Genomic DNA, 24903 nt, shown 5'->3' with positions numbered 1-24903 from the left:
TACAGTTGTATTATGAGTTTGGATTGAAGTCTTTGCTTGAAATGTAAATGTACATGGTTTCTGTGTCATGTTTGAAGATGTTCGGAGTTTTTTTAACTAGTGTAGCGAATGCCGAAAACAAACAAAAAATCTTTTTGCATTTTCTTAGTGAATACGTGTATGTCATTCCAAATAATGGCTCTCCGTGTGCTTTCGGTTAGAAAACTGCACAAATAACAAGTAAGAGCTAGTTTTCTTTAAGGAACAAATAGCATCAGACTTTTTTAAAGATCTAATTTGTTCGTGTAAGGAAAAAAGCATGTCTCCCTTGCACTGATTTGTGTTTTTTGTCAAAATGTCGGAAGTTGTAATAATGTCCAGTCAGTATCCGCTGACATACCTGATGACACGGGTGAAATATCATGAAAATTGTACTTGTTACAAAATTTTATTTTAATTCGCTATAACTTTATCTTACATATATTATGAATTAATTGTATTCAGGACTAAACTGCGAATTTATGCTGACTCATCATATCTACGGCCTATGATTCTATCAATCTTCATTAAATTATTATAAAACTTCATATTTGAGTTAATTTCTTTAAAATCTGTGAGATAAAGCAAATTTGGTTAAATTCCGAATGTTCTCCTTTTTGTTCACCCTATATGGGTTGCATTTTTGTTAATATTGACAGTGCAATTTTCCATTGGGACTCACGCCTTTTACAGCTTAAACTGTACCACTTTTACTATGAAGTTTTGAAAACAATCTTATCCTACTATTAGTGGTATTGTATCTCTACCATAACCCCGGGGTCTCCCTGTTAGGAGTAGACAACTGATACCATTCTCCCTGTTAGGAGTAGACAACTGATACCATTCTCCCTGCCAGGAGTAGACGATGGACACCAACGGAACTCTTGTTGGATACAGCGGATGTCAGAGCGTGCGCACGCCTGCAGCGCCCTCTTCATCTAATGGTCAACGAGGTTAGACGTTTACCACGAAGACACATCATTATTAGTATTAGGTAATTACAGTACTTAAGCCTAAGTTCTTCTAATATATCAAGTCCTGGTCTGGTCCTTTCAAGGGAAATAGTCTTTCCCCAAGAAGAACACTACATTATTTGTAGTGCGGGTGGTTCGAACGCACATGGTGTGACCTAGTTAGCCATTTTGGTCAGAAGGTTTTGACCAGGTGCAATCAAGCGTTATTGGCAGAATTAACTTTCCTATTGAGACTTTGCAAGCTGGATTAGGCGTAAACGAAAAGCTTTAGAAGCGATACCTTATTGAGAAAAGCTCTGTAAGATAAGTTTTTCACTGTATGTGAAAGTTTTCAAACTTTGTTCAAGTCATTGATATTTTTTTCAGATTGAGTCTCGCGTGATTTCGTGTTACCAGGTAACAACGATACTTGAGATAAATACCGGAAGTGAATTCCGTGATTTGTTTACATATGCAATACACATCTTTGTTTTTTGTAAACGGACTTTAAATCGTTAAAAACTTGTTTAATATTTCATTATTGTTTTGTCATTTAGTTATAGTGAAAGTATCACTGAATAGAGGTTATAATTCAGCACAATGAGTGGGTTTAAAATTAAAATAAACTCCAATCTGGAGTCTGTTCTCCTACATGTACCTTTCATTGGTACGGCTACATATTAAAGTGTTACTTGGCCTGTCTAGCTGGGCTCTACGTATACCCCTAGGATTATGTGTATAACAGGTGTAAATATGTGTAGATATTTACCTTCAGGCTTGGTCTTCTGCAGGGATTTATCTAGGATTGTATATCTCAGGTTTATCCGTGATCATCAAGGTCAGGAAGAGGCTGTATCCGGTCAAGCGTGACCCTTGTGTCATGTCTCCATTCGGGGCTCTCCAGTCTTCTACCAGGCCATGCACGTCACCATTCGGGTCTCTCTGCTCTTTACCAGTAGATCACACCAGACAGAGGAAACCCCCTAGAACTACTGGGCAATTACACAACACCCCCCTCCATCTTAAAAAGGAGGAACTTTAGTTCCGACAAGGGACACTAGAGAACTTTTAACTCCCCAGGGCAAGACTGGCAACGTCTTTTACTAACTCAAGCATGACACAAGATATCTTTTTTTTTTAAAAAAACAAAAAATAACTACCCCCTGAATCTAGGAAATGGATTCATTCAAAAATCATTTAACTTCCCTAAAAAATGAAGGAACTAGACAGCAAAACTTAACAGATTAGTAGCCTTTCCACAATATGGGAACAATGGGTAAACCTACAGCTTAACAGCTTATATGAAAAAAAAATAATTAAAAAATATCCTACTATGACTTACTTAGCCAAAATAAATACTGAATACTACCAGTTTAAAAAACACAAAATTGTTTAATCAACTACTGTCCTCAAGACAAATTCATTAATACCGCCCTAAATTTCCAATGAACTACTACTACATAAGATTATTTCCCTTTAAAGACATCAATCCGACAAGGAAAGACATAATGTACAAAGAAGGCAAAAACTCCCAAATTGGGATAACAACACATGACCATTAAAAGTTGACCTATGGTCCAAATCCTACCATCACCAAATTAACTCCTACACTACTTATACTAATATTTACATTGGTCATGCTGGTAATACCAAGTCCTGTCGGTTGATCTACTTCCAACAAATTGTACACTGTACATGGGATGTGAGGCGAACATTTAAAATTTCCAATTATTATAACTATATGTCCAACAGTCTCTTCCCTGAATATAATTGTCCATATATTACACACTGTTCAATCAAGGTGTTATCTTCTATAAATCCATACTTCCATATACATAATTAACAGTTCCTTCACATGAAGATATATAAAAATAATGTCACATATAAAATAAATGTCCGATACTAACACAGAAATGTTCCTCATTTTTGTTATAGTCCTATAATTCATTAGGTTGATTCTACCTCACATCCCGTAGCTGTTACACATAGTAACGCCCATCAAGGGCCAGCTGTTGAGCTGTTGACCTGTCCTAGATTGGACTTCACAATTTTGTAGAGTCCAGGAAGCGGACCTCTATGGACGGTCTAGGCGACTCCATCTCCATGATGTCTCTAAGGGTGATCAAGGGATCAATTAATGTGTCCTGGAAGAACAGGGTTGCAGCCCCATTCCCTGGAAACCGTTCCTCTGCTAAAGTCCGCAGATTGTCAAGTGAGTTGACTGGCACCATTCTCCTGATCTGTTCCCATACCAAGAACACAATACACCTGTCCTCAGGATTCTGCTCACTTTCCTTAGGCGATACCTGGACATCTGATGTCTCTACCTTAGAGGATATGGCGGCCTCTATGGCTTTATCCTCTAATAGGTAATATCTCTACCTTCTTGGCTTCCTGAATAGTGGCTACTGCCACAGCAGCACAGAGCTTTCCAACCTCAGGGACATCTGGGATGGTGTTTGTCTTGTCCACAGGTGCAGGGCTACTGGACTCAGCTCCAGCAGGAACCAAATCACTCACAACAGGTGAGGCCATGAACAGCTTGTTCATTTGCTGTAACACCTCAAGGCTGAGGTTGTTCTCCCTCTGGATAAACCTTTCTGTAAACATCATGTCTTGATGTGTTGGAGTAAGGAAATGTAGCACACTAGACATTACTCGATAGTGCAGGATGCACACAGGGCTGCTAATCTTGCACACCGGTGCTATTTTAAACCAGGCCTGGGTAGGCCACCCCATCTCCCGGCAAACTGTGCGGAACACAGGCATTTCTTCTCCCGCCTGGGGATAATCAATCGGGACTCTAGCGTTCCTCCTGATGAACTGCACCAAGTCATCATAAGTGGCAGAGTTGATACCAGTTAGCCACTGGGCCAGGACCATTACCATGTGACCCCTGTAACGGTGAAAGGAAGGATCCCTCATATAATGAAACTCCTGAGTGGGGGCAAACATAAAGGAAAGGTGCTCCCCCAAGACATGGCTCTTGACACTCCTGGTCATCACTGGACACCCACGCACCGGGCATCTCTGGTCCCGTTGACTGATGAGGTAGGATCTTTCCATCTTGCCGCTTCTAGGGCACTTATAGTCATAAAAACCCTCTTTTGAGGTTGACAAGGCTGTCTCTTTGGCTGGAGGCAAGGTTGCCTGTTGTGGTGGAGGCAAGACTGCCTGTTCCAGTAGAGGCAAGGTTGCCTGTTCTCCCTGAACTCTTAGACTACTTGTAGCGGAGGCCTCCTCCACTAGCACTAGGCCAACACCAGACACTAGTTCATAGGTACCACCAATACCCTCCATGGTGGTTCCTCTGCCTCTGGGTTTAGTGGCTATGGTTAAATTGTTATTTGTGTCAGACGTACCTCCCAACTTGGGATCTTCCTTTACTTTGCTTCCCTTGTACGACATTCTGGAAAGACAAAGATAAAAAACATTAGCATTCACATATAATAAGTTACGTCCCTGTTGTTACAGGGGGTAACTGTCTATTAATTAAAGAACAGTTCGGGCAAGTGTAAATGTTTATCTCTTCCACTTCACTGACGGAAATGCCTACGCAGGTGAGATGGAACCATTCCTTACATTGGTCACATTGGATCATGGTTTCACCCGTGTCAGGGCCCCTACATATACAATACTGCTTAATGTTTGTCTTTGTTTTTGGGGCAAGAACATCTACGCCTAGATTAAACTGTTCTTGGCAGGTTTTTAGCCAAGCAGGAATATTTCTGTCTTTGCAGAGCTTCAACCGGTCATGATTTGTGTTGAAGACCACCCTCTGTAGTTTTACCTTGTATACGAAGGGAGTAATTTTACCAATAATTAGGCCGGGCCCCTTCCAAGGTGAGCTTAATTTTTTACTTTTCCCCTTAATTTGGGCAGTATCTAAAACATACACGAGGTCACCGGGCGCGTATTGCCGTTCTAACACGCGAAGGTCATAATCTTTCTTCATCATAGCCTGAGTAGTCTTTAATGTTTTCCTAGCTATTTCATGTGATGTCTTCATAGCTTTTTCAAGGCCTATTATGTACTCTTCAGTCCCAGTGTACTTGCGATCTTCAGTAGTACCAAACATTAATTCAGCAGGCTGATTAGTCTCCCTCCCTAGCATTAATTTGTTAGGAGTGTATCCAGTACTCCTGTTTACACTAGCCCTTAAAGCCCCTGCTAACTGAGCTAAGTGTTCATCCCAGGTATCTTGCTGTTGGTCCACAAAGCATCTTACAGCATCCATTAAACTTCTGTTCTGGCGTTCTACCTGACCATTAGCTGAAGGTCTGTATGGTGTAGTCCTGGCTTTATGTATCTGTAGGAGGTCACAGACTGCCTTAAACAGGGAACTCTCAAAATTCCGACCTTGATCTGAAAAAATTTCAAACGGGTATCCAAATCTCGAGAAAAATTCGTTGATAGCCGCCTGTGCTGTAACTTCAGCTGTTTGCGAAGGCAAAGGAATGCACTCTGTCCATTTTGTAAATTGGTCAACTAACATTAGTATATTCTCATGTCCATTTTTGGTCTTAGGTAGTGGACCCATAAAATCTAAATGTACTCTCTCCATGGGTGAACCAGCATGATAATTGATCATAGGACATCTCCCATACCTGTTGGGTTTCTTGTTCTTGTTACAAACTGAACATGTTGCGACAAAGGCTTTGATATCAGAGGTCATTTTATACCATTGGTATCTTGTTTTAACCTTAGCCATTGTCCTAATCATACCTTGATGCCCTGCGCTAGGTAGCTCATGACAGAGCTCCATCACAGTGTCCTTAAGGCTGGACGGAATTACTAAACGGACGTTTGCTCCTTCATCTTTTGGATAACTCTTTAGGATGCCAGTATCGTCCAAAAAGAATCTCTCTTTATTTATCCAATAGCTCTTGACTGCTGGTGAGGCTGAAAACAAGGTGTTCTGACTTGGCTCTACTTGATCTTTTAGCCAATTTAGTAACACTAGCAGATCAGGATCTTCTGACTGTTTAGTCTTAATTTCTTCGTTTGTGAAACCTTTAAAACTTATCCCCTCAGATTGTGATATGGATGCCACATGGCAAGCTGTATCATCATGGATAACGATATGTGCAGCTGTTGGTAGACATATTAAATCAATATGAGTTGAGAACCATGAATCGTCTTCTTTCCGTTGATCAGGAATAGGTGCTGAGACCGTAAGGTCGAGGTTGCAGTCCACATTAGGAGAATCAAGGACTGTAGGAGATTCAGGTGTTTCAATAGCTTGTGGTATAGCCAAGGTCTCATTTGTTGTTCCAAACAATTGTAACATGGCACTAGACACATTTTTGAACTGTTTCTGTCTATTTCTGGGTTTTACCAATGGTATGACTTCGTCTACATCGGTCAAGAATCTGGCCCAGTTCCTATGAGCACGTTGACAATACTCACACCCTCCACAAGGTAATTGCTTAAGGCTGACATTTGGTTTGTAATGTACACACTCCTTTAAGGTGTCTGATGGTCGAGACAGAGCATCCGCGTTTCCATGGAAACGCCCTGGTCTATGTTTTATAATCATATCATATTGACTCAGTTCTTCTAGCCATCTGGCCAATTGTCCTTGTGGCTCTTTGAAATTTATAAGCCATGTGAGACTGCTGTGGTCAGTTCTCACGGTAAATTCTTTGCCTAACAAATAGTGTCGAAACTGACGGGTGAATCTTATTACAGCCAGTAATTCCTTTCGTGTAGTGCAGTAATTTTTCTGCTCAGGAGTCATGATAAAACTACCATAGGCTATGGTTCTCTCCCTTCCATTTTGGACTTGTATTAACTCAGCTCCTATAGCATTCTGGGAGGCATCTGTATCCAAAATGAATCTATCTGTGTTGTTGGGTAAAGCCAACACTGGGGCTACAGTTAATTTATGCTTTAAGGTGTCAAAAGCTAATTGTCTCTGATGAGTCCAAAACAATGGTTTTTTGCCTGTAACTTCGTACAAGGGTGCTGAAGTTTTTGCATAGTCCTTGATAAACGAACGGTGATAATTCACAAATCCAAGGAACCGTTCAACATCTTTAGTACAGGTAGGCACAGCCCAGCCGCTAACTGGTTGTAAATGTTGCTGTCCTATTTTAAGTCCTTTGGTACTGACACTCCGTCCCAAAAATTCAACGGAGGTTTTAAACAAGGCACATTTCTTTGGTTTAAGTTTCAGGCCATAGTCCCTGAATCTTTTAAATACGTCTTCTAGGTTTTGAAGATGTTCTGCAAAGGAAGCTCCTAAGACTAAGATGTCATCCAAAAAGGCAAGGACTGTTTTCCATGTTAGTCTTCTAAGGACTAGGTTCATCACTCGGGCATAGGTCCCTGGTGCATTACATAAGCCAAACGCCATTTTAACACATTCAAACAAGCCATACTTCGTAACAAAGGCTGTTTTCTTCCTGTCTTCTGGCTTGATGTTGATTTGCCAATACGCGCTGTTTGCGTCCAGTTTAGAGTACCAAATGTTTCCAGACAAGGTGTCCAGGCACTCATCAATAAGAGGCAAAGGAAATAAATCACGAGACGTAACTGAGTTTAGTTTCCTATAGTCTATGCACCAGCGCACTCCCCCGTCCTTCTTCCTTATTAACACTGGAGCTGAGGCCCATTCCGACATGGAAGGTTGTATGACTCCAGCATCTAACATTTTTTGTAAATGAGCTTCTTCCTCATCCACGAAACAAGCAGGGGTTCTCCTCATTCGATGTTGAATAGGCTTAGCCTCCCCTGTATCAAAAGTATGTTCAATGGCGCTGAAGCTCCCAAGATCAAAATCTTCTTTGGCGAAAACATCCTTATATTTTATAAGCAATTGTCTAAGTTGTGTTTTTTGTGAAGTTGACAATATAGAACAAGAGTCTTCGTACAAATCTTTTAGATGACTCGGTATTCCAGACTTTGGACTGCCTTTTTCCACGGTACTAGGGGTAGTGCAAGTACCAACACTTGGCACAGGTTCCTCATCCATTGATTTTATGACACAGACTTCTTGTGTATATCCTACCTCATCACCCTTTGGAATTCTAACAGGGTTATCTGTAATGTTGAGGAAACACAAACTTGGTTTTTGACCCTTTGCACATACTGTTCTAGGAACCAGTAGAGTTGTATTGCCTTTAGGTTCAATAAGGTAATCTGTGGCCATGTCGGCTGACTCTAGGTCAATACGAAGAGCTGTATTTGGTGGTACTATGACAGAATGTTGAACTGTAACTCTGTTTACTATTGGAGAATTAGTTGTAGTGGTTTCTCCTCCTAATTTTAATTGAACTTGTGTATTTCTTAAATTCATCTTTTTAGCAGGTACATGTAGAATAGCTCCATGTTTGATTAAGAAGTCTGCTCCTATCAGCATGTCACAATCTATCGGTGCTACGTGTAATGTTTCTTTGAATGATAGGAGTTCAATTGAAAATTCAGTAGGGTTAGTTATTCTACATGTCATCCGCATGTCTCTTCCAGCACCATGCATGGTTGTTTCTCTTATAATATAAGGTTTCTGGGTCAAGGCGTCGAAAACACTGTCCTTTAAGATGGTTACTTCTGATCCAGTATCAATCAAGGCATTAACTTCCTTGTTTTGAATTCTAACTACACATCGGAACAAGTGTGCAGAACCTAAAGTACCTACAGATGTACCTCCAGTCGATGTCTTTTCCTGCTCATCATGCACTAGGTTGTCGTCATCAAACTCGACTCTCCTTTCATCTTGAATGTTCTTATTAGGTGTCAATTGTTTTGTCTGTTGGCGATTGTTATTCCGCCTAAGCTCTGGACAATTCCTTTTGTAATGGCCTTGCTTATGGCAATAAAAGCATTCACCAGTATCATAGCCCCTTCTATTTTGTCGTCTGTCCGTGGAGTTATTTCCACGCCCACGTCCTCGGCCATAATTACGTCTAGGTGAATAATTGGAATATCTGTCTTGGTTTGGTGACCTAGAAGTTGGACTAAGCCTGGCAGATTTTTCCTGTACCAAGCTGGTTACTGTCGACATCATTTTCTCCATATATTCTTCCATACGAGAGAGACGATTATCCATACTGGACTTAGTGCTTCCTACACCAAGGACTACTGGTGAAATACTTGATTTTTCTGAAGTAAACTCAGGCTTACCAGGCTTCTGAATTGCACTGACTGCCTTTCTTGTATGTTGACACCATCGTATCATGTCCAAGGCTGCATCCATAGATTTGGGTTTTGAAATGCAGGCTTCTGTTCCTGCAACAGTATCATTACACCCCTGGCAGAATCTCATAATTGCCTGTTCTGTCATTAATTGTTCACTATACCTGCTATAGGCTCTTGTTGCGAGAGACAGGACTCTTTCTGCCCACTCCTCCAAGGTCTCTTTTTCACCTTGAGCACTGGTCTGAAATTGGACTTGTGAGGTTTCTGGCAGCTCTTGGTGACCAAATCTTTTGTTCAGGTTTGAAATGATATCAGAAAAACTGGCTGTTTTGTTGTTTTCTAGAAGTAAGGTGTAATACTCACTAGCCGCATCTTCTAAGCACCAGCAGAGCTGTTCACGTTTTTGATCATCTGTCCACTCTGCAACTTTAGCATAGCCAGAAAACTTTGTATAAAAGGCTTTCCAGTTACCTTTCCCGTTGTACCGTAGTGTTCTAGGGATTGAAGACAAAAATTGTCTTTTCTCTATTTTATCTTTCTTCTTCCTACTACTACGGCTGTATCTAGAACGTCGTCCATCTGTGTCTGAGTCTGATGGTGACTCAGTAAACCGTCTAGGACTCGCACGATTTCGGTGTAGGGGAGAACTCCTTATACTCCTTATAGGTGAAAAATCTTCTCTATTATACTCAGGCTCTGACCTCCGCTTATTTCTGGTCTGGCGGAAGGCCGACACATCTGACGTGTCAGAATCACCTGTATACCTATACCCAGGATCACTTCTTCGTTGTCTGCCATAGAAGTCACTGTTATACTCCTTAGGTCTTGCCGAAGGTTGGTTGTAATATGGTTGAGGCTCTCCTGATCGTAAGGGTTGTTGTTGCACGCCAGGAATAGATAATTGTTGGTAAGGCGCCTGTAATGGTTGTTGCTGAAAGCCTGTAAGGTTAGACTGACCTATACCAGAATAGGTAGCACCAGGTTTGTACTGTTGGTTGTAAGGCGTAAAATTTGATGGTACCTGTGGGGGTGGTCCAGGTCTAGGAGGTTGAAACATTGATGTTGGGTGACCAATCATCTTATGTTGTTGAATGATCGGTGCCGAACTTGGTTTTTGGAACCTGGATTCTGCATAATTTTGTTGTTGATGGACAATTGCACTAACCTGATGTTGTTGATGCTTCTGTTGAGGTAAAGAAACCGGCGCTGCAGCACAATGTTGTTGTTTTTCAGGTTGAACAGAATTATGTACCCCAAGTTGAAGGTGATCTAGCCCTTGTTGTAGGCCTTGCACTTGGTGTTGAATTTGCACACTTCGTTGACCATGTGACAAAGGTTGTTGTACTCTGTTGACACCTTGATGTTGGTTGGTGGGACAACTTCCATGCTGGTGAAAAAATGTTAACGTTTGATGATCATAGACATCATCTGGATTTTTAATGCCTGGTTGTTGACCTTGGTTGACTTCTAGTCGGTGTGGACTGTTGTAGCCATGTTGATATTGGTTAACGTCTTGTTGACTGTGGTCAAATATCGGTTGGTGAAGTTGTGCAAATTGTGGTGATGTTGTTGGTTGACGGTCAACAAAGAATGATTGGTCAAGAGGACTGTTGAAGTCTTGTTGACCGTTAATGGTATTCTGTTGAACCGGTGGTTGAAACGGTTGGGAACGTTCAACTGTTGGTGTGTCAGGTCTGTATATATTTCTATAATGTATCATATTCTCACCAGTTGACAACCTCTGATATTCCGGTGAAGCCTGTTGAAGAATGCTGGCTACCCGGTGATCTTGTTGAAGGTGGCGCTCCTGTTGAACACTTGATGAAAAGTGAACCTGTTCAGGTGTAGGCGTATGTAAAAACCTTGGTGGTTGGTTGTAATTAATAAGTGGTTCAGGACTATACCTCGGTGGCATCTGTTGCACTTCTTGTTGACGATTGCAATCCTCGACTACAGGGTGTGGAATATTCCCGTCAAAGGTAAGCGGTGAAAACACTCTGTCATCTTGTTGTTTTTGATCATCACGGTCATGTTTACTATCTGGTTGAGGGCGAACAACCATGTTGGTTCTAGGTGATGGAGTACGATACTCGCTTTGACGAACATTTCTGTCTGAGTTTAAACTTTCCGAAGATAAGCTTTCTTGTGGTGGTTCACAAAGGGACTGCTCGGACAAGGTGGAATATGTCGAAAGGTGTAATTGTTGTTGTAACTGACATTGTTCAATGCTACGGCAGGTTACTTCCTCTGAGCAGTATGATGTATCTTCATCTTGTGTATCGCATTCTTCCAACCATTGTTGTATATTAGCGTGGAAATCTTGCAGATGTGCTATCTGTTTTTGATTTTCAGTCCGTGTATCTCTAGGGGCAGGGCAATAAGGTGGTGCCTCATCCTGTAGGATGCATGAAATATTTGTACCCTGTAAATCTGTACCTTGACACTCTTCTCTGTCCATATCAATAATAACGTGGTCAGACTTTTGAGTGGACATACTCACAGATCCTGGTCTGTCACCATGTAACTCGCTAACTTCTGGCTGTGGTCTCGGTGAGAAATCAATAAGGCCTAGGGTACCCTCTGTTACTTTCATGTATGGAATTTGGGACAAAACATCTTGATCTATATGAATACCCTTTTCCCTAATGTCCATAATTCTTGTTGCTATAGCCTCCCCTATGCCAGGTATGCAGGTAAGTATAACTCTAGGACAGGTGTTAATGTTGATCATATACCCCTTACGACTCTGCATAATGACTTTTGGTTATTTACACAGTTTAATAAATTTATTTGATTTTATTTCAATATCAATCAGCAACAAATATATATATTCAAAACAATTATAGTTTTTATTCAATAAAAAGTCAAGTCAGCAATGAAATACACAACGGAACAATGTAAAATCACTCGCTCTTCCGTTTGTTTACATCCGTTTGTTTACATCCGTTTGGTACAAGATGGCGTCCAAATCTCGCGGCAAAACACCTCGCGTGACCTCGCTATGAACTTAGAAACTTCTTTTCAAAAAGTTTTTCCCGGCCCAAAAAGTACTCAAAAACGATGTAACTATCTAGCCTTTATCCCAAAAAGTTAAATAAAGGACCTAACAATACCCCCCAAGATAAAACTACAATTCTCAGGGTTGACTGTCTGCACTCCAAATTTTGGAGATGCCAAGATGGCGACCAAATCCTCTGCAGGACCAAAATTTAAACCACCCGCACTACCAGTAAAGTGTTACTTGGCCTGTCTAGCTGGGCTCTACGTATACCCCTAGGATTATGTGTATAACAGGTGTAAATATGTGTAGATATTTACCTTCAGGCTTGGTCTTCTACAGGGATTTATCTAGGATTGTATATCTCAGGTTTATCCGTGATCATCAAGGTCAGGAAGAGGCTGTATCCGGTCAAGCGTGACCCTTGTGTCATGTCTCCATTCGGGGCTCTCCAGTCTTCTACCAGGCCATGCACGTCACCATTCGGGTCTCTCTGCTCTTTACCAGTAGATCACACCAGACAGAGGAAACCCCCTAGAACTACTGGGCAATTACACAACAATATCAATTAAACCAGAAATATTGGCCCAAATACCATATATGAAAAAAAAAGTGTCCCTTGTGTCAGATATGATTGATTTTCCCCTTGTGAATTCAATGACATGGACAATGTTGATGTCAGTTATCAAGGTCAGCCACACGAGTCACAAGACTGAGACAGATACACATGTTAACTCACACGTGGAAGGGGCAGTAAATTTTGAGTCAACACCCTTCACCCCTGGTACTATTAGACGGGAAATTGCTTATTTCCAAGAATTTAAGACCGATACACAGAGGTGGATAGACCAACACGGTTCCACACATGCACATGTCCAGGGGGTGAAATCTATATGAAACCTACTTTAAATCAACCGTTCTTTTCTGACTCTGGGATTGCAATGGATACAGCAGGTTGACCGCACGTCGATAAGATCAATGCCCTCATGCATTGAAGAAAATGAATTTCAAACCCAATAGAATTCTAGACGATAATCAGTCCCGTAGTGAAGAATTACTTCTTATCAGCCGAACATTACAACCAGAAGTAATCGACCCTAGTCTTACGAGCTGCTCGAATAGTGATTCTGATTCATCTAGTTCTACATCAGGGGTAGTGTACCGTCGGAGTCATCATAAGAGTAGAAGCTACAAAACACACTCTAAGACTCATTATAGCGAGCAGACAAGTTTCACCTGTGGAGGAGGCGGCTAGATGACACTCATCTACACAACGAAAAAAATTCTTAATGCAGGAACATCATATCAATGGATGTTATGATCAACAAGCACAGGACGAAATTTTTTCTGTATCATTTCATTTAGTTGAAGTAAGGCTGTTCTTATACAAACACTTTCAACTGGAACACCATGGCAATATATGTGGTTTCTTTCAAAAGAGAAAGTAATACCGGTAACATCACTGGCCTTTGGTGAAATAGATTGTCGTGGAGACACATACAGATTAAGCATGTTTGACCAATCTTATGCTGATATTTGTGTTATATCAGAGATTCTTGATAAAAAGTAAAATCCAGTTGTTTCTAAATCAAACACAACACAATTGTCTATGCCTTCCAAAGAATATTTTGTTGGCATCTTTTCAATGTCTCTTATCGACACATTTTATTCGATTCATGGTTGATATGTTTCTCCTTCTATAACTGCTGCTTTAATTTGTTAAAAGGTTTTCTTATGCTAGAAAAAGAAAATTTTATGAACATTTTTTTGTTTAAACCTGGTTGTATTGTTACATGTACTTTGTAAGATAAATGGAATATAACTCTTAATAACCATATCATTCTTTTGAAATTTCGTCATCTTGTTTTCTTTTTGTTTTGCCAAATTGCAATTTATATTGGCTTTGGGAATTTATATTAAAGTTTACCCATTTTACAATTTAACAGAATTCATTTAAGTTTCACAATGTCCCTATGCTTATATTTTTAAAGTTATGGTGTTATTATTGTAGAGATAACTTCTCTTATATATATATGCCACATCATGCTTTCAATTGCACAACAGTTGATATACTAAATTTTATAGAAGACGCACATAGGGTGTCAGTCTTTCGCAAGACTTGAGCAATGACAGGCACAACTATTAAGCAAGCAGAAAGTTGTATCAATTTTATATAGTAACTGGTCCAAATAATAATGATGATGCCAAAACAATGTACAAATAAACAAAATGTCCAATTGGTCCAGCTAATTTCACTAATTTATTCACAGTTTAAGTTAAAGTCCAAAATGTTCAAAATATTCCAAGTCGATGTTGTCTGGCTTGTATAGTTAGTTGTGTTGAGCTGTCTTTTGAGTAAACGTTTCTCCTGAAATAGCTGAGCATGTTTGGAAGGTATTGACGAGACTAGACTGGTTTCTACATTGTGACTACATCTTTACTTCTATGTTTCAAAGAAGTTGACTGTACAATTTACAGCACATCTAGTAAGAGCTCAAATTATGAAGTGTATTACTAACTTTAAATTTATGTAATTTGAGTCAGCAAAGTTTACTACAAAACTGCCAAAGGTAAAAATAAGAATAGTGTCAATTTAATAAGGCCAATTAAAAGATAACTAATTACATTAATTTTGCCTTGAGTAATAAGTGACATGCTGACAGAACAAAATTTACCTGACATAATAATTTAACAATTTTCCTCACAGTAATATCAAAATAAAATCAACTTTGTACTTGTTTGGCTTGAGCGTCACTAATGAGTATTATGTAGACGAAACGTTTCTGTTTATTAGTGTTCTCTGCAGCCTGCTTTACTCCACTTTGATCTTCAGGTTTTAATAACACATATAGCTCATGTCTGCTGATCACTGATTTCAGAAGTCTGATTAGTCTGCTCTACTTCATGTTCATCACTGGGTTCCTTTACTTTGTGACTATCATCACTGGCTTCTGGTAATGTACGTTTTTTTGTGTCCGATTATTTTCTTCTTTTATCATTGCTATATAACACCTTTTGTATCTTGTTTGTAGGCATAGGTTGAATATATTTTTATCAAATGCTGACATATGTGCATGTCGGAGAAAATGTACCACTATTATTTGTTTGTATAATTGTCATTAAATTCAAATTTATTTTTTAAGGGATGACTGAAATATTTTTCTGTCTGAAAGGTAACATAAAGATGTGGTGTACACTGAATAACGCGAGTAGCGGTTTTTTTAAAAGTATGCACCACATTTTTTATGTTATTTCGAATAGACAGAAAAAAATATTAGTCATTTCTTATAATTTAATTCTAAATTCCATTTTAAAGCGTAGAAAACCATGAAAAAACTATGATGACATCACGGTTATATGACTTGGTTATGTCTATGTGCTGGTAACAAAATAACGTCAGCCAATCAGTAGACGTGTTACATCCAAAATTTAATTATTTCTTAGTATAAATTTAACAGATGCCGTTAAATCTTTTTTGTTGGTAATATTTAAAGTATATTCTTGGTTGTCAATTTTTCTAATGCATTGATAACGGTGTTCTGTACCAAGTCAGGAAGATGGCCATTGTTATATTATTGTTTGTTTCTTTGTGTGTTGCATTTTAACGTTGAGTCGTTTGTGTTTTCTCTTAATTTTGCGATAAGACGTGGCACGGTACTTGTCTATCCAAAATTCATGTATTTGGTTTTCATGATATATTTGTTATTTTCGTGGTGTTTTGTCTGATGCTTGGTCCGTTTCTCTGTGTTTTGCATTTCGGGGTTGTGTCGTTGTTCTCTTATATTTAATGCGTTTCCCTCAGTTTTAATTTGTTACCCCGATTTTGTTGTTTGTCCATGGATTTATGAGGTTTGAACACTACTGTTGCCTTTATTTAGGTACAAGAGATTAACAGATTTAATTAGCGTGCATTTTAAAAAAAAAATAAAATTAACTTTTTTATATTAATTTGAAAGTTAAGTTATGTTGATCTGCTATATGCATTTGTTAACCTGACCATCTTTTTTAATATCAGTCAGATCGGATCGAGTACTATGCAAAAGTATGCATACGGTCAAATACTCATACGGTCTGGAACACATGTAAATGTATCTGCACTTTGCATAGGTTTTTTTAAAAGTGTGCACCACATTTTTTATGTTATTTCGAATAGACAGAAAAAATATTAGTCATTTCTTATAACATTTCTGTTTATAGACGACGTAAGTGTGCCACAAAAATAAGAGACCATTTTAGATTATAAATAGAAGATGAAAGCAAGTAATATTTTGCACCTTTTAACCATTTTAAGCTACAGATGACGAAAGCAAAGTGTGTGACCATGACTATTTATGGCAATTCTAGGTTACAGACGGTGAATGCAAAGTGTGCCGTAAAAATAAGAGACCATTTAAGATTATAAATAGAAGATGAAAGCAAAGTAATATTTTGCACCTTTTAACCATTTAAAGCTACAGATGACGAAAACAAAGTGTGTGACCATGACTATTTATGGCAATTTTAGATTACAGACGACGAATGCAAAGTGTGCAGTCAAGACCATTTGAGATATAAGGTGTGCATCCAACACTGTTTTTTTTTTAATAAACATACATATTCAATATATAGAATAACTACCAACACGTCCTTTGATGGCGATTTATTTCTTTTTATTCGGGATTCTTAGGCATTTAGCGTGCCTGTTTTCAACACTTATGTACTTGATCAACCCGACGTTCATAGTAAACTAATACACAGTTTAATTGAAATGTCAAATATAATTTAGTCATTGTATGTTGAAAAGTTTATACAGTGCTGGTATCGATTGTTAAGTGTACGCAAATATATATGAACCATTATGAATAACAAACAGAGGATGGGTTTATGAAGTCATCCCGTTAGTTTTGCTGTAATACAATTTGTGACCACAAAAGATCTATACAGCTCCATTAAAATCTTCCAGACATTAATGAAACTCTTAACTTGAGGCACGAACACATACATTTTGTATAAAAGGTGACATTGTGACAATTGCCAAACCTTTTAGAATACGTATTAACATTTGTACCTCCCTTTTAACGCTTTGTCCATACTTTGAGTCCGTTCATTCGTCCATCCTTCTGTCGTCCATAGATCTCTTAACTTTAAACATTTTGTCTTCTCCACTAAAACAACTACATGTAGAGAAAAATAGAAAATAAACTAAGCAGTAAGTCTTTCATATAATTTGCCCATTCTGACCAGATGGACAATGGTTGTTACTAATTGACTGAGTTCTCAAAAAATCTTCTCCTCTGAAACTTCTTTACCGAATGCATCACACTGGACTGGATACATATTTGAGTGGTCGTTTATAAAATTTTCTCCTTTTCTCCGATCGGACTACAAAAAGGATCCCTATGTGCAATCTTTTTAAATCCTGATCGGTTGATATAACAAAAGTTCCTTTCTCCCCCGACATGGCTTGACCAAATAAAACGAAGCTTGAAATGGAGCACTATAGAGAGGTTATTGACCAACTTGCCGCATTACGCCCAGTTAAGGCAGTATACATAAGCAGCATGTGCGATTCTTGTTTCTCGTTATTTTTCCGTCTGTCTTTCTGTTCTATTTTAACATTTTAATCTTCTCTTCTTAAACCAATAAGCGGAATTGAAATCAACTTGGCATGAAGCATCTATGGGATGTTTTCATAAAGTAATTCCATGTCGCCCTGATTGGACAACAACCATGGCCACCTTGTGTAGTTCTTGTTTCTGATTTGCTAAAATAAAAATTTTATCCTCTAGAATTGCTTGAACAAATCTGGAACCCACACCCAACAAGCTCTGAATAGCCCGGATATAAATATATAATCAATCAAGCTGCATATACGTTGAGATTGTAAATTTTATTTTTTTCCCACTTTTAAAAAAAATGTTTAAAATACAATATTGTTGTAAGTGGAAGTTGGAGATGTTCACTTCTTTAATTTTGATGCTATTTTCACATTCCTCTAATTTTGAATTTGAAAATTTAACTGTCTCGAGACTATTCAAATAATGGGGATTGTTTTATTCTAAGCAGGGAAAAAAATGATATTTTTGTTAATTTTTTTTGGGGGGAAAATTTACCTACCCACTGTTAATTTAGAATAGTCAAGATTCTAAATTAAGCTGCAGTTTTTAGAAAAAATGTATTCTACCATACACTTCATACATGTTAATTGTTTAATATTGCATGTATCATTTATTATAATCAATAACATATTGTCATCTGTTTGGGCTCCTGTGTTGGCAATAACATTGTTTTGTTTACTTTATAATAGCAAAATAGATACAGTTCACACATAGCATTATTTTTCAGCTATCCAAATACATTGTAGCATGAAATGTATCCACAACTTTGATCATGTTTTTGTGCTTTTACATGGGACACACACTTTTTTACTAGATAAAGTGCATGGGACAAGCATATTTTTATTCTGCCAGTAACCATGGGATCAAGAGAATTATTTCAGACAATTTTCTTTTTGCACCGGTCCCATGCATCAAGAAATTTTGACCGGTCCCTAACATTAAACAATTTTCTAATTCAGAATTGACACTACTACAATCTCCTTTTATACCAGATAATCAATCTGCACTTTCATAATCTGTAATAAAAATATAAAACATATTTTAGTTTTATTTATTAATAAAAATTGGGATTTAAATTTTTTTTTTAATAACAATTTACAGATAAATTTCCAATTCTGTTTTGGTCTGGTGATTTTTGAATGATCGAGTTTTGGTTCTTGGACTTAGGATATTAAAACACGTTTTCCTAAGCCGTCTTCGGCACATTTTTTATTATGTTTGAAGATTATGATTTTATATTTGGTATAAACCTAAACTTAGAAAAACAATTACCTTCTAAACTATTGGTGGCGCCTGTACTTAACTTATTAGTAATAGTAGTACTTATTCTATCACCAATAGTTTCAACACATAGTCTGCTAAAGTCTTGATTAGTAAGGTGCTGAAAAGTGTCATCATCTATCCTCTCATCTTTAAACTTTTGAAAGATTTGCAAATTAAGTTCTGCAAGAGCACTTTGTATAGCAGACGACATGTTGACAGTATGAAAATAACCCGAAAAATTCCCCGGCTTCGTATGTTTTCGGAAGTCTACCACCACCACAGAATAAAAAAAGTACTGAATATAATTGATATACCACCTAGTATAATATTTTTTGAACCAAACAAAAAACATTTTGACCACTGACCATAAAGTTGTTTGCACTAAACAATATTTATTTTACAGAACATAATGATCAGTCTACAAAACATAATATTCATTTCAGTGGTTAAGATTACTGTATATTAAAAAAGCTTTCGGCAAATCATAAAAATAAAAACATTTATAGTATTGATTGATGAACAGATAGTTAATTTGTGTCTAGAGGCGAGACCGATGCAAGACAAGAAAATGATAAATGTGTCCTGATCCTCCTTTTTACTAGACCGACATACCGATTCGAATTTTGCACGTGCAAGAACACAAGGAAACAGTTCGTCTTACAAACACATTAATCTAGGCAAACAAATCTAGTCTATAGCATTATGCCCTTTATATAAACAGAAAAAAGTCCTATAAAATCTAACTTCAGGAAAACTCAATATCAGCATTTTTAATTTCCTATGGAAATTAACATTGGAAGGAAAGACAACTCTTGCCCAAAAAGAGACCTTTTTTTGTCAGTTTTTGGTTGTTTTCCTTGAAATTTATGTGTAGTATGATACTTTGATGGGGTTATAAGTTTGTTTTTGACTAAATCATATAAGCTTCTGCTCATGAAATGTACAAAACCGAAGTCTTATTGGTATTTTTTTTTCGTGCATTTTCATGAAAGAAATTGCAAATTTGAAGCTTTGTAATTATTTTTAAAAAATATTGTGAAACTTTGGTATTGTTTATATCTGTATATGATATTTTTTCAGAAACTTACTTTTCTAAAGAAACTCTAAACCACAAAAAGAAGAATACATGCCGAGTTATTTTTATTAAATTTGAGATTCTTTACCTTGACTTGTTGAAGAATTCAATAAATGGTCAACTAATGAATTACGAAATCTAGATTATAGCTTGATAACATATATGAAAACACCTTTAGAGTTGTTTAATATACTTTAAAGACCGCTAAAAAATCAAGATTTAATACATTCTGATGAATAGAAGCGGTAAAGTTATAATTTAGTATCAATTGTTAATGATATTTCTGCCTTTTTTGCAAGAGTTATCTCCCTTTTCAATGCAAATCTCCATAGTCAACCTCAAGTTAGATTTAATGGGACTTTTTTGTGTATATTTGGGGTATAATGCTTGGTAATTTTGATAACTATTCACACCACTGGGTCGATGCCACTGCTGTGGACGTTTCGTCCCCGAGGGCATCACCAGCCCAGTAGTCAGCACTTCGGTGTTGACATGAATATCAATTATATGGTCATATTATAAATTTTTTCGTTTATAAAACTTTGAATATTTTGAAAACCTAAGGATTTTTTTACCCCAGGAGTAGATTACCTTAGCCGTATTTGGCACAACTTTTAGGAATGTTTGGTCCTCAATGCTCTTCAACTTTGTATTTGTTTGGCCTTTTAACTATTTGGATCTGAGCGTCACTGATGAGTCTTATGTAGACGAAACGCGCGTCTGGCGTATATAATTATAATCCTGGTACTTTTGATAACTATGCTAAAGATTAAAACATGAAAAATCTTCTGTTGCAATTACTTTCAGGTTAGGGTCAAATTTATGCTAGATTGAGTTGACTATACCCACCTAATAGCCTAAAGGTCGCATGCGATTGTAAAACAGAAGACGTGTTTGTATCATCAATACTGTCTGTCTAAATTTGTTTCAATCAGCAGTAGCAGGATCAATGTCTAGTGATTGACACTTATTGATTAGAAGAGATGCAAACTTTGCAATGTCTTTCGGGAGCTCTTTTTTCTTGTTGAATTGTCTCTCTGATAAAATTGCAATTGGTCTTGCAAGTTTATCGACTCTAATGCTCCATTCCATTTTCGTAAGAAAAAGAAAGTATGATGCCTCTTTTTCATTGTTTCATCTCTTTCCTCAATTGAAACGGCAAGTTAAGATGAAACCATTCTCATTTTATCAAAACCCGACTTTCCTTCGCCGTTCCTGAATTTCTTCAACCCTTTGAATTGACAACAGTTAACTGTTTATGTTAATGTTTAAAGCTGGGTTGGCAAGTATTACTCGGGCAGGAAAACCGTAAGCAAGGGCAATTATAATATACATGTACATCTTTCAGCGAAATAACTTTCAGACGTAGAAGTTTATTAAAGGTGACATACAGCCACAATTTAAAGCCTTGTGATAAACTGTAAACAGCAATAATGTAGTAAGACCTACAAACAAGTCAACATGACCAAAATGGTTAATTGACCCCCTAAGGAGTTATTGTCCTTTATAGTCAATTTTTAACAATTTTCATAAAATTTGTAAATTTTTACTAAATTTTCCACGGAAATTACTGGGCATAGTTTATTATCTACATAAATATTTGTAAGCAGCAAGAATATTCAGTAAAGTAAGATGTAAAAACACATCACCATAACCAAAACACAATTGTGTCATGAATCCATCTGCATCCTTTGTTTAATATTCACATACACCAAGGTGAGCGACACAGGCTCTTTAGAGCCTCTAGTTTTGTTACCCTGTCAAGATCAAACATCCACTGAAATAGATCAGAGAAAAGCTATATTTTTTTCCATTTGTGTAAGGTGACATTTAAAATAAGTCAGACATTTGGGAAATTTACTTGTTTACACGCTATGATTGCACCAACAAATGCTGTTTTCCACTGAAATTATAGGTACAAAACATTGATTCAGGATAAATAATGTTTACCATACAACGGTTTTTGAATATAGTATGATTTTTGAAAAGTCAAATTGAAGTAACATTTATGCAGCAAATGCTCTTTTACAACAAACACGAATTCATCCCTGTTACTATTTTCTAATTGTTTTTGGGGTCGATTACGGGTGAAAACACTTTTCTCTAATTTTTGTGCTTTTTTCACATTTCCTGACCGGTGTGAGAAAAATAGTTCTCCTCACTAGTGAAAAATCTGTTCTCGGCAAATGATAAGTCGAAATTTGATTATGACGTCAAAATGTTATGTTTTCTTCTCAATTTTCCTATTGTGACGTCATGAAAAAAGACAACCTTGCCTGATGACGTCGCATATAAAGAGCACAATTTTCTGAAAATCTTTGAAAAAGAACGATAAAAAGCATTAGAGAAACAGATTCCGACACTATAACTCGTGTATTACAATATTTCTCCACTCTCGACAGTTAAATTTTATTATTTAAAGGGCTCGGCAAGCCTCGCGCTTTTAATAATAAAATTTAACTGTCTCGAGTGGAGAAATATCGTAATACACTTGTTGTAGTGTAAGAATCTATATATAACTTTCAATAGGTGAAATTAACGTTGTGCCTCTTTGGTGACAGAAAGCTTTTTTATCACTAATTCACGTGCAGGTCAAATTAAAAAAAAATGTAAAAAGTTTGCAAGATTTAAACATGCCATGATATTTTTTTAGTGATTAAGAATTGATTAATATTGACTGCTTTGTTTTACAATATAGCGAAAACATCAGAAAGTGTAACTAATTTTCAATTATTATTTCAGGAAATAACCAACTCAAAAGCTTTATGTTTTACATAATGTGTGTGATGTTGTGCTTTGATTTTACTTAAAAATTAATGTCTTTTTATTTTTTCTGTCTTTTGCCTTTTCTCGTCTGAAAGTTAAATATGAAGTTTAGTTGTATTGCAATGGTCTTATATGTTATCAACCAGTAAGTGTGCAAAACCCTTTAATCAAGGTATAATTTGCATTATTCATTAACATATAACCTGTTCCATAAGCGGAAAACAAATTTGTTATGGGATTTCCTTGATACTGATTGTGTTGCAAACGAACCTTCTTTTGAAAGTTCATCATTGTTTTTAGTTGCTCAACATTTTTTACCAGACCAATTTTTATTCCGTTTGAATTAAACCAATGATTTATTCTGTTAAGTAATGACAGTATTCTAATAAAAGAAATGCAAACAACATTGCTAACTGTTCAATTTAATTTTTTCTTCGTCGATAACCACCATACTAAAAAAATAACAAAATCAAGGTTTATGCAAAAGTGAAGTGTTTCCTTGAATCTACTCAATTAAACAAACGGTAAGAAATCAATGCCGTTAAGAATAAAATCTAACACGTCTACATCATCGTTTTGGCAAACAAATTAGACAAAATGAACTCGGGATGAAGCCAATAAAACCGTAGGAATAAACCATGCATAAATGCGAGTCAAACTAATTTAATTTCGACCAAACAAAGCATGGTTCCTTACTCTATCCAACTGTTTGCAGTATCTGAAAAAAGAAATAACATTTATTTCAGTTTATACAGTTTTTTTAGGACTGATAAACGAGGTAAACACATCATCGGTTTATCATATCAAAGGATATAATAATAGAGGTATAAACCGACGAAACAGTCAGAACTAGATACTAATAATATATTAAAATATTGACAAGGTACAAAATGACCTAATCCATGGTGCCTGATCATAGTGACAGTCTTTCATTGTCCTGAGCAATATACAGGTAATACTAATATATTAAAATATTTACAATTTACGAAATTGCCTAATCCATGGTGCCTTATCATTGTGACAGTCTTACATTGTCCTGAGTAATATATAGGTGTTAGGTAGCGGCAGTTGTGAAAGGTATGCTAAACGAGTGGTAGTAGATAATGATTAACAAGCTAGTGGTTAGTCAGAACCGATATACGAAGTAATCGGTAAAGCAACGGAATACATTACCTAGAATACCGATATCCATTCACTATTGCCCCCAAGGGTGACTGGGGTATAGAAATATGGTAACCTGGTCTTCTCCCGACCGGCATTAAAACGCTTGCCGAAGTGGGGCGTCCGTTTGGCTGTGCTGGATGTACCAAGTTCGCAGTCACGTCCGGTCAGAAGGAGGACGTTAAATCCGATCCCTCGTGTAAAGAGAGTGCCACGCTCTTTGTACGTTAAGAACCCTTGCAACAACTCTTTTGAGGGGTCCGTAGGTGGCCTGTTGCGTAGCAAAATTTCAGTCCCTATCCAAACTACCCTCTTTTTCCAGGGGCAGTCCAACTTTCCCCGACCATCATCCTAGATGGCCTCTATTGTAGTAACCTACCTATTGTATTTATTGTGAACTTGTTCTCGTCCTGAATATGCATGAGATATTTGCCACTGGACGTTTAGCAACCTACAATCAATCAATCCTTCGATTCACCATTTGGTATAAAATTAAAGAGGTGTTGTAAATCATGCAACAAGTGATAGGCATTCGATATAAATATTTCAGTATTAAAGTAAGAAGGACTAGTTGTGTTAATTGGGTATTTTGATATGGGATGTGGTTAATACCTTCATTCCAGTATACCGTAATCCATTACACAGTATTCTGTTTGTCCATTTCCCATTGCCTAGTTTATCAATTAGCCATTGCCTTGTATACCGTTATTATTTACATACTATACCGGAACCTATTGCCCATTATCCAGTATACATTTATCGACCACTTTACCTTTGCCAATGTCCCAGTATATCATTACCCATAACCAAGTCCCTCCGGTGGATCGCTATCCTTGCCGTGGTCGGAGGGCTTGCGTGTCTCAGTGACCCCAAGAGCTATGCCAGCTGGAGCTCCGTCTCCTGAAAGGGTTACCCATGCTGGACAGGTCGAAG

General features: G+C 37.3%; 2 protein-coding genes across 4 annotated transcripts in view; one reads left to right on the top strand and one right to left on the bottom strand.

Moving 5' to 3' along the window:
- The window catches only part of LOC134718925 (uncharacterized), a 72186-nt gene that overhangs the window by 34604 nt on the left and 12679 nt on the right, over positions 1–24903 (top strand). The window lies entirely within an intron of this gene.
- Positions 3327–12661, bottom strand: LOC134718082 (uncharacterized). Its single transcript, XM_063580574.1, has 2 exons — positions 12429–12661; positions 3327–4380 (listed from the first exon to the last, which is right to left on the bottom strand). The coding sequence occupies exon 2, from the start codon at positions 4377–4379 to the stop codon at positions 3327–3329; it is 1053 nt and encodes a 350-aa protein (XP_063436644.1). The 5' UTR covers position 4380; positions 12429–12661.

This window comes from Mytilus trossulus, chromosome 5, assembly GCF_036588685.1.
Source record: "Mytilus trossulus isolate FHL-02 chromosome 5, PNRI_Mtr1.1.1.hap1, whole genome shotgun sequence".
Lineage (NCBI taxonomy): Eukaryota > Metazoa > Mollusca > Bivalvia > Mytilida > Mytilidae > Mytilus > Mytilus trossulus.
Note: the sequence above shows the minus strand (reverse complement) of the source record. Positions and strands in the feature narration are given on the sequence as shown.

Coding starts and splice junctions, on each gene's coding strand:
- LOC134718082 (XM_063580574.1), bottom strand. CDS start 4,379: ATGTCGTACAAGGGAAGCAAAGTAAAGGAAGATCCCAAGTTGGGAGGT.